A 9,357-nucleotide genomic window follows, 5' to 3' on the forward strand; every position below is an offset into this window, starting at 1 on the left:
GCAGGCCCTTGTGGGTCAGGGAACCTTCCAATCCAAACAGGAGGCAAGATCCCTGAGGCTCTGCCCACCACCTGCCCTGCACTTCATCCACCCCCAGGCTCTGGCCCTTCAGGGAAACCACTTCGGACCCGACAGCTGCAGCAACCACCCGGGCCCACAGAGAGTTCCAGACCCCAGAGAGCTTACCTGGCGTCCCACCTCCCACCATAGCTCCCACTGAGCCGCTTCTGGGAGGCAAGGGGAGCCCCAGAGACTGGGGGTGCTCACAGGGTAGGCACAGGGAAGTCCCTCTCCCAGCCAAGGGGATGGCTGGGAGGAGAAGCAGGGCAACTAGGGCCACAGGGGTGGGGAAAGAGCCTGGGGCACCAGGGCTGTGCAGTGTGGGGTGTCAGCCGGGACTGCCTCCCCCGGGCACAGAAACCCAAGCTGGGCCTGCATCACACCCTGGGTGGGTGGCTGCCTCCCAGCTGCCAGTGCCTCAGCATAGCCCTGCAGACCTGAGCCCCGCTCCCCCTTTTTCCAGCCGAGGACCACGCAAGGAAGGTAGAGGCGGCCTCATCCAGGGCTGTTTATTGGTCTGTCATCAGAGGCGGGAAAAGACTTGCCGTTCATCAGAAACGGAGTGGCTGACGTGGGGAGTGTGGGCTGGGGGTGGTGTCAGGGTCCCATCAGCCCCCACCCCAGACGCACCCGACAGCCGCTGGGCGTGGCGTACAGCAGGACACCGTCCCTCCCCCACAGGCAGTGCCCCCGAGCCGGGGTCGAGTGAGTCCCGGGTGCCCCAGGCTCAGGCCTCGAGTACCGGCCTACTTGGGAGGCCCCAGGGAGGGAGAGCGGGATGTGGGAGGGCAGGCCTGGTGGGGCAGAAGGGGTGCAGTTCCCGGGCACCTGGGGCTCAGCCTTCGTCATCCTGCTAGGGCGGGGCTCAGAAGTAGAGGGCTGGCTCGCTTCGGAAGTCCGCGAGGTCATTCTGACCGGCAGGGGTGAGCTGAGAGAGGGACACAGAGGCGGTCGACGGGGCTTGTCCAGGCGTTGGAGCACCACGCCCACCCCCCGCCACGCCCCGCTTCCCTGGGTGTCCGCCCGCCTGCCCCACCCCGCTCACCATGACCTCCTTGGACTGGGGCTCCTCTGTGCTCGGCACATGCTCCAGCGCCCGCTCCTGCCACTTGCTGAAGGCCATGGAGTGCTTCGGAGTGTAGCTGGACAGGCCTGCGGGCCAACAGGCACACCGGTGGACGTGCGGCTGCATGATCATGTGGCCCGGGCCACCCCCTGGGCTGCCCATCCCCACAGGCGGGCACTCACCGGAGCTGCCGTCCGGCAGCCGAGGGCTCTCGGGGCCCACGCTGTTCACGAACGTGGCTCGGGGCAGGAAGAGCGTGAAGGGCTTCTCCGCCGCAGCCGCTGCCGGGTCTGAGCCGGATGCCTCCTCCTCCCCCTCCCCCTCCTCGCTCTCCTCCTCTTCGTCTCTCCCCTTCTCGGCCTCTGCCTCTTCCTCCTGCAGGGAGCTCTCGGGGGGGTACTCAAACGTAGTCTGCAGACTCTTGTCGTTGAAGGAGATCTTCATCTAGGGCAGGAGGCACGCCAGTGAAAGTGCTGTGCCCAGCCACAGGGCTCCTCCAGCGGGACCGAGCGGGTACAGCGCGGGTGTCAGACCAGCGCAAGAGCCGAACACTCCGTTGGCCCTTCAAAGGTTCTGAGAAGTGGGGGGCTGCCCCTCATCAGAGAAGTCCCCTCCACCTGGACCCTGCAGGCTCAGGATGTCCAAACACCTGCAGCCCAGGCCTCACCCATCCCCTCCCCACCCCAGGATCACCGCATCCCAAGTGACCCACCCCTCCCAAGGGCCAGACCCCAGCCAGCACCAGAAGCCCAAAGCCTCAGGGTCTCCAGAAGCCTCTAAGGCAGTTCCCAGGGTTGCAGGTCTGCCTTCTCAGGGGAGCAGGGCACCACCAGCCACATCTCCCAGCCAGAGGCTCCCCGGCAGGAGCAAGGTCCAGGTGAGGCTGCACTTGGGGAGCCCACATCTACACCTCCAGCAGCCCCTCCTGTTGGCCGGTGCCTCTCTCCAGGGCTAAGTTCACATCCCAGCTCGCCAGGCACCCGGATGCTCCTGCCCACCCAGCTCGGCACGGACCACCACTGTTGGGCAAGGGCCCGGCACACCCAAAGCCAGGCCCCCAAGGTCCCGCATGGAAGCCGGGCGGCTGCCACGTGCCAGCCCCGGGAAAGTGGCACCAAGTGCTATCACCCACTTCGCAGACTGAGTCAGAGGTAGGTAGCCCGAGGCTGCACCGCGTGGGGGTCAGCGACCCTCTCCTCCCACTCGGACTGCCCACATGGCCCACGTCCACCGTGCCCCCTCTGCAGGCTCCAGAATTTCATGCGCGGCAAATCTTTCCCAAAGGCCTCAGAGGCCAGACTAGGCTGCCAGTTCTGAGGGGCTATGGGACAGGCACTGGTAGAAGGACTTGGGCACTGGGGGTCAGGATCCTCACCCTCCGAGACCCGGGACTAGGCTCCCCACAAGAGTCGCACGTCCCCCAAGGCCTTCTCGGCAGGGCTCGGCCGGGCCTGGCAGGGCGGTAATGAATACGAGAGCTGCCCGCCTGCAGCAGATGGGAGCAGCCCTGCTGGAGCTCGAAATATTAAACTCCAGGGCACAGGACACCGCAGCCAGCTCAAGTTCCTCCTCTTCCCCTGGAAAGAGCCAGGGGCGGGAGTCGGGCCCCCAGGCAGAGAACCTTGGGGCCTGGGGACAGCAGGACGGGGAGGGGCCTCGCAGAAGGGCCGGGCTTGCAGCCCTGGGCAGCAGAGGGACCCCAGCCTCAGGGTAACATGTGCAGGGCCGGCCAGGAGTAGGAGGCATTGCCCTGCCGAGCCAGTGTCCAGAGAGGAGCGCAATGCGCTCCTCCCACCACCCCACGGTCACACACAGCCCCGCACAGCCGTGGGCATCCCCGCCCGCCCCCCGAGCTTCTGGACTTGCGCATCTCAGCACGGCCCACACAGGCACTTGCTGGGCAGGTCGCAAGCCCTGTCACTGCTGCCCTCGCCCCGGTCGTACACACAGACAAGCAGTCAGGGACGCAAGCAGACGGGCAGACGGCCACCAAAGATGGATCAAACCAGGATGGAGATGTTCGTGACTGTCCCCGCATGGGCCCCACCCGGACATCCAGCTGCCCCCGCCCCCACCCCCGGAGGCCAAACAGAGCAGAGGCCTGGCACGGGGTAATCACCAGAGCCCACAGGTGCCCGCCCACTGCCCAGGGACCACTGGAGCAGGCCTGGACCCTCCTCCACTCAGCTTCCCCACTGGCAGGGGGCCTGCCCTGGGCTGGGGGCTGCCCTTGACTCAGGGCATCCCACCTGGGCAGCTGTGTGGGGTGATCCTGTGGCCCCTATGGGGATGGAGTCACCTGGGCCCCCCAAGACTGGCTCCCTGAGACCTGGGGCCAGAGACCCCAGGAGGAGGCCAAGGCAGAATGGGGCTGCCAGCACAGGGGCCCAATGCTGGGCCCCGCAGTGAACGGTGCTCCTGGGTACGTGGCATTGTCCCTGATGACCCTGAGCCCTCTAGGCCCATCCCCCACCACTGAAGACAGGGAAGGGCCAGTTGCCAGGGCCCAGCCGAGCAGCACGCCCTCATTAGTCCGCATGACCAGCTCTGAGCGGGGAGACCGAGGGGGCTGGGTGCAAGCAGGCCCGGAGCCTGGCACAGCCGGGCCAGGCAGGGGCGGGGCTCACAGGCCTGTCGGCGCCCAGCTGGGGCCCGAGGCTCCGGTCACGTCCCACCTCGCCTTCAGTCTCCAGGCTCCTCGTGAGTGCGGGTCTGTGGGTCACAGGACCCCACGTGACTCCTAATGCCCGGGCGGCGGGGGCAGCCTCCAGACCCCGGGCAGACGGAACCGCGGGGGGCACAGCCAGGGGCTGCCACTTGCACACGCCTGCTCACCGGGCTCAGGGACTTTGCCCGCTGCGCTGTGCAGCCGGCAGGTGAGTCCTGGCTCGGCCCACTTCCCGCTGCTCACGGGGAGAGAGCCCTTTGTTCCCCTCACCCCACCCTGCCCGGCACGCCCAGCTCGGGTTACTGAAGGGTGTCCACCCTGCAGTCTGGGCTGGGAGCTGGGTTCCAGCCGCCCTGGTCTGGGGTGAGCACCCGCCCCATGCCACACTCCCCAGCACGTGCCATCCCCCACTCAGCCCGAGCTCCGGGGGCCACACACGGCCCCCCAGAAGTTCCCACAGCTGCCCAGGTGGGACGCCTGCTGGGCATCAAGGGCAGCCTTCCCCCGCCCCCACCAGTGGGGAAGCTGAGTGGAGGAGGGTCCAGGCCTGTTCCAGTGGTCCCCGGGGTCCAAAAAGACCACTGGGGGCGGCGCCTGCGGGGAGAGCGGATGAAAGGAGAGGCCGCGCCCGCCAGCAGAGGAGCGGGTGGAGAAGCCCCCAGGGCAGCGGCGCCTCGGATCTGAGGACCCGAGCGGTCGGGGTGAGGGTGACTGCTACACCGCAGGCGAGGGTGAGGGCGTGGGGACGTGGCACGCTCAGGCTGGGCAGGGGATCAGCGGGTTAGAAAGTGAGGAGGGCAAAGGGGAGGGGAAGGAGCTGCCAGACAGGTAGGAGCCCAGCCAGCTGGCACCTCACAAAGGGGAGAGGCCCACAGCGCCGACCCCCTGGGAGGCAGGTGTGCTGAGCTGCAGGCCGGCCCCACCCACCGGGACAGCCTGGGGGTGGGGGCGAGAGGGGGTGTGGCCGCGACGGCCTGCAGCGGTCGGCTGGGCCAGCAAGGGACGGAGAGAGAGGGCATCTGTGATTCCACCAAGAGGTAACTAAGTGGGGACGCGTGCCCGGCCGGCTGGGCGCCCACTACCCAGAGCAGGGCTGCCGCCCTCCAAGGCCAGGTGAGAGCACAACACCCTGCACCGGAGAGGTGGCAACCCGGGGGCAGGCTCCACGCCATCAAGAGCTGCACCTCACCTGCCCCCTGCAAAAGGGACCAGGACCCCTGCCCTGGGAGGTCCCCAAGGTCCTGCTGGCCTCCAGGCCACCACGTCCCTGGAACGCGGGGTGGGGGGAGCAGGACAGTGATAGAAACCACAGGCCGGCTGGAGTAGGCTGGGCAAGGACAAGGCCCAGGGGCAGCAGGCAAGTGGGACGACGGGGTGGATAAAGCCAGGGGTAGCCCAAGGTCATTCTGAAGGGCTGGGCAGCCCCATGCCTCCGTCCCACCCGATAGGCGTCCTGGCTCTTCCTGGACAGGGCAGCTAGCGCATGCTCAGGCAGATCACCCCCAGCAGGTCGTGCTGCTCTGGCACGGCCCCAGCCAGGCCACTCGGCTATGCCAGGAACCATCCATCTGGACCCCCAACCCCTCAGGCTGGCACAGAGACGGGGGCCAGGCTGGCCCGGGGCCTGCTTCCCTCCCATCACTTGTTCCTGCCTCGAGAGGCCCTCAGGCCCCCACCGTGCCCTTCTCACTCCAACCAAGCCCCAAGTGACCCCCACGGCTCTGCCCCCAGCTGGGGACAGAATGACCAGGCTCCGGGCTGCAGCCAGGCTCCCAGTATAAGGGCAGCCGGGTTAGGACAGGGGATCACACTTGGGTCCCACCCCACGAGCTCCCTGATCTCCATGATCTCCACCGGCCTCAGTATCCTCTGTCTACAAAGCAGGAGGCTTCTGTCACCTCCACCGCCCCAGGCTAGCATGGGAAAGGACGCCTCCCAGAGCAGCTGGGGTCAAGGGTCAGGAAGCAGGAGGAGGAGCAGACAAGGTGGGGAGGGCAAGCATGGGGGTTGGGCTGGTGACCACGGCTACCGGATGACCACAGCACCGAGCAGAGGGTGAGGCAAGGTCAGACGAGCAGGACAGGCGGGGGTTCGGGGCGCACCAGAAGCGCTGCGGGGGACGGGTGTGGATGCCTGGCCGGGCAGATGGAGCTGGCAGGAGGGCCGATGCCCTCACTGGAGAAGAAGAGGATGATGCAGGGAGGAAGGGCAGTGCCAAGGCCAACCCCGAGGCAGGAAATCAAAGGAAGCCAACAGAGAGGAGACGCCGCATCTAGTTAGCGCCAGCGGGACAGTGGGTAAGGGGGCTCCAGTGACGCACGGCACATCACCGTCCCCCAGGGCCCCACGGAAACTGAGGCTGGGGCAGAGGTGGCCTCAGGGAGGAGCCGAGACACCAGCAGCCAAAAGAGAAGCGGTTCCAGGAGGGTGCGTCCGCCCAGCGAGCCTGCTGATTGGAGTCATGTGGGGATGGCCTTGGAATTTGCCCCAGGGCCAGACACAGGTGCTAGGTGCTAGAATGACCAGGAAGAATCTGAGGAACGTCTCCTTGGGCCCAGAGGGTTCCAGGCCACCAAGCAGCCCTGCCAGGAGAGTGAGGCTCCAAGAGGCTCCTGGCCCTGCACCTGGGTCTCTCTCCATCCTCAGTCTCTCCTCCCCAGTGAGGGGAGCGTCTTCATCGCTCCCCAGCATCACACCCCAGGCTCAGACCAGGCCTGCCACACACTAGGAGCTCAACAGACACTCGCACGAAGCCAAGTCCTGCGAAGCTCCAGGCCAGAATGCCTTCTGGAGAGCTGACAGTAGGTATCCGACTCCACCCAAATCAAAGGTCTCCTGTCCCTTTCCACTTCCATCCTGGCACCTGCTACGTGCATAGGCCAGAACTCCAGAAGAACATGCCAGGCCACCCTTCAAAGCCAGGCCGGGGTGTAGCCAACAGCGGGACCTACAAAGGGACAGTCCTGCCCAGGCAATTCCAGACAGAGCCCCGAGAACCAACAAGCAGACGAAGCCCTGGCTGGACTGACCCTCCCCACCAGCCTTTCAAGGTACAGAGCAGGCAAGCCGTCCCCGCAGCCCCAGGGTCATTAGGGTTCTGCTGGAACCCAGGCCAGGGCTTCCCCCACAGCTTGACCTCTCCTGGAGCTTACACAGCCACCCAGCTCCAGCTCTCCTCTGGTCCACGTAGAAGCCATCCCACACCCAGGTCAGGAGGTGTCCTGGGAACAAGGCACATGCTATACCCACAGCTCTGTGACTCGCCACCACTGACCTTCTTTCTTGAAGAGCCGGCCTTGGTGAGACAGGACTTCTGCAGGGCCAGGTAGCCACCAATCACCTCAATCTCATGCACAGTGGGGTAGCGCTTCTTCACTGAGGTCCCCAAGGCAGCAGGGGGCTCCGAAAGGCTGCCCGGCCCCTCTTCCTCAGCTTCCCTCGGCCTAGCCTCCCCGTTGGCCTGCAGGGCCCCTGGCTTCCTCTTGGGCACCACCGTGAAGGTGTTGCCACCTCGGTGCTGAGGCTCTGACAGGTGCCCAGGCCCGGTGGGATGCGGGTGGTACTGGGGAGGCACACCAGCCCCGGGGTAGGGCAGTTTGGCTTCTTGGGGAACCTCGTCCTCAGAGTCCACCTCATCAATGAAGGTGACGGGCAGCCCTGGCCTCCCAGGCTCCCTGCCATTCTTGGTCAAGCCAGGAACCCCAAAGCCCTGGGCAGGCTCAGCTTCAGTGGCGACCAGTGGGGACGGGGGTGGTGAAGACAGCCTCTGCCACCTAACGGTCCAGTCCACGAGGGCAGTGCCTGGCATGGGGCTGCCTCCCTCCTCGACCCCCGAGGGGCTCCTCCCACCGGCAAACACACCATCTGCTCCAGGCACCTGCTGGGCTTCACGCTCCTGGTGCTGGGAGGCCCAGCCAACTTCTCCCTCTGGAGGCCCCACGGACTGCCTCTCTTCCGCAGGAGGGGCCCCGGAGGTCTTGCGCTTGGGGATGAACACGAAAGAGTTTCGAGAGTTCATGCGAAGGCTGGCCAGAGCCCGGGCCTGGAGGTCCCCGGCAGGGATCGTGTCCATGTCTGGCTTGGAGGCCGGCAGTATCTCGAAGGAGTCGTTGGCGCTGGTGGCCGCGGAGACCCACTGGCGCTGGCTGGGAGTGGCACTAGCAGGGCTGAGCGTGGGCAATGCCGGGGGCGCGGCTAGAGTGGCACTGGGGGTTCCGGGGCTGGGGAGAGGGTGGGCGGGGGCCTCCCCCGACTCCACCTTTGGCTTCCACTCGCCCGGCCCAGGCGCGGAGCCCGTGAGGCCGTTGGCAGCGCCGGCCCGGCGCTCGGGGGCCGCGGGCCCGTTGGGGAGTGGGCGAGTGCCCGCGCTGCGGCGCAGGCCCCGTGGATGTACAGTGAAGGAGTTGCTGCCGGTCTTGTGCAGGAAGTCGCTGCGCCGGGGCCCGGGGCCGGGGCCTGCGCCGCAGCGCTCGGGCTCGGGCTGGAAGCAGGCGGCGCGCTCGCCCACGCGCGGGACCAGGGCCGGACCCGGGGAGGGCGGCGGCACGGGGCGGCCGCGTTCCGGGCTCCCACGGCGGCGCGGCGCGGCCGGCGGGTCGAACTTCTGGAGCAGGCGGCTAACGCGGCCGGGAGGCGGCGGCGCCTCGTACACGAGCACCTCGGCGGCGCGGATGCGGGCAGCCGGGCCCGGCCCGGGGCCGGGGACGGGAGAGGGAGGGAAGCCGGGCGCCGACTCGATAATGAGGATGTTGTCGGCGCGGATGGTGCGCACGCCGGGCACGCAGCGGTACAGCTCCAGCAGATGTTGCGCGGGCCGCGTCCCCGGCCCCGCCGCGCCGGCGCCCCCGCCGCGCCGCGCCCCGTGCCGCCGCTCCGACTCGAGCCGCATGAACGGGTTCTCGCGCAGCGGGCCCAGGCTCTCGGCCAGCACCAGCGGCTCGGCCGCCGGCCCCGCGGGTTCCTCCGCGCCCGCCCCAGCGCCCGGCGCCGCGCCCCCGCCCAAGGCCGCCAGCTTGGCCCGCTTCCGCTCCAGGATCTCTCGCTTCCAGGCGGGCATCGTGGCGCGGGGCGCCGGGCTCGGCCGCCCCAGGCCTGCCATGCTGCGGAGCGGCCGCCGGAGCCAGCGCGCGCCGGGAACTGCGGCCGCCGCCCGCCGCCGGCCTTCGCGCCGCGGCCACGCCCCCCTGACCGCCGCCCATTGGGGGAGGCCTATTCAGACCCGCCCCGCGCCCGGCAGCCTCACCTATGGGAGGGAGGATGGCCAGCCGTGCTGATTGGAGCACACTCTCCCCGACCCCGCCTTCCCGCGGGCCTCAGTGGAGCAGCGACCATCGCTGGAGCCGGTCCCCATTGGGGAGGCCCCCTTGGACACGCCCGCGACGCCTCACGCCGCTCCGTGGAGGCCCCCACTTCCGCCTCTGCTCCCTTGGCCCGCCGCGCCCGCGGGGCGGAGCCCGGAGGGAGTGGATCCTGGCCGGTGGGCGGGTCGGACCCCTGGGCCCCAGGTCGCGTATGACCTTGGCCGGGTTTGGTTCCTCCTCGTCGTGCCAGCACTCTGCCCGCC

The 9,357-nt window shown here is 68.2% G+C and overlaps 1 protein-coding gene across 1 annotated transcript; it reads right to left on the minus strand.

Moving 5' to 3' along the window:
* Nucleotides 1-555: 555 nt before the first annotated feature.
* On the minus strand, nt 556-8,947 carry TPRN (taperin). The gene is made up of 4 exons (XM_022578073.3): nt 7,069-8,947; nt 1,309-1,570; nt 1,106-1,212; nt 556-988 (listed from the first exon to the last, which is right to left on the minus strand). The coding sequence occupies exons 1-4, from the start codon at nt 8,890-8,892 to the stop codon at nt 926-928; spliced, it is 2,256 nt and encodes a 751-aa protein (XP_022433781.1). The 5' UTR covers nt 8,893-8,947; the 3' UTR covers nt 556-925.
* Nucleotides 8,948-9,357: the final 410 nt, after the last annotated feature.

Source organism: Delphinapterus leucas, chromosome 6 (genome assembly GCF_059928025.1).
Source record: "Delphinapterus leucas isolate spDelLeu-1000000601 "Yukka" chromosome 6, BTC_Dleu_Yukka2, whole genome shotgun sequence".
Taxonomy (NCBI): domain Eukaryota; kingdom Metazoa; phylum Chordata; class Mammalia; order Artiodactyla; family Monodontidae; genus Delphinapterus; species Delphinapterus leucas.

Bases quoted from the DNA above. Each gene is read 5' to 3' on its own strand.
- TPRN (XM_022578073.3), bottom strand. From the start codon at position 8,892: ATGGCAGGCCTGGGGCGGCCGAGCCCGGCGCCCCGCGCCACGATGCCC. The intron at 1,213-1,308 runs GTGAGTGCCCGC...GTTGGCCCGCAG, and splicing joins GCTGCCGGACGGCAGCTCCG to GCCTGTCCAGCTACACTCCG. The intron at 989-1,105 runs GTGAGCGGGGTG...TCCCTCTCTCAG, and splicing joins CCCAGTCCAAGGAGGTCATG to CTCACCCCTGCCGGTCAGAA.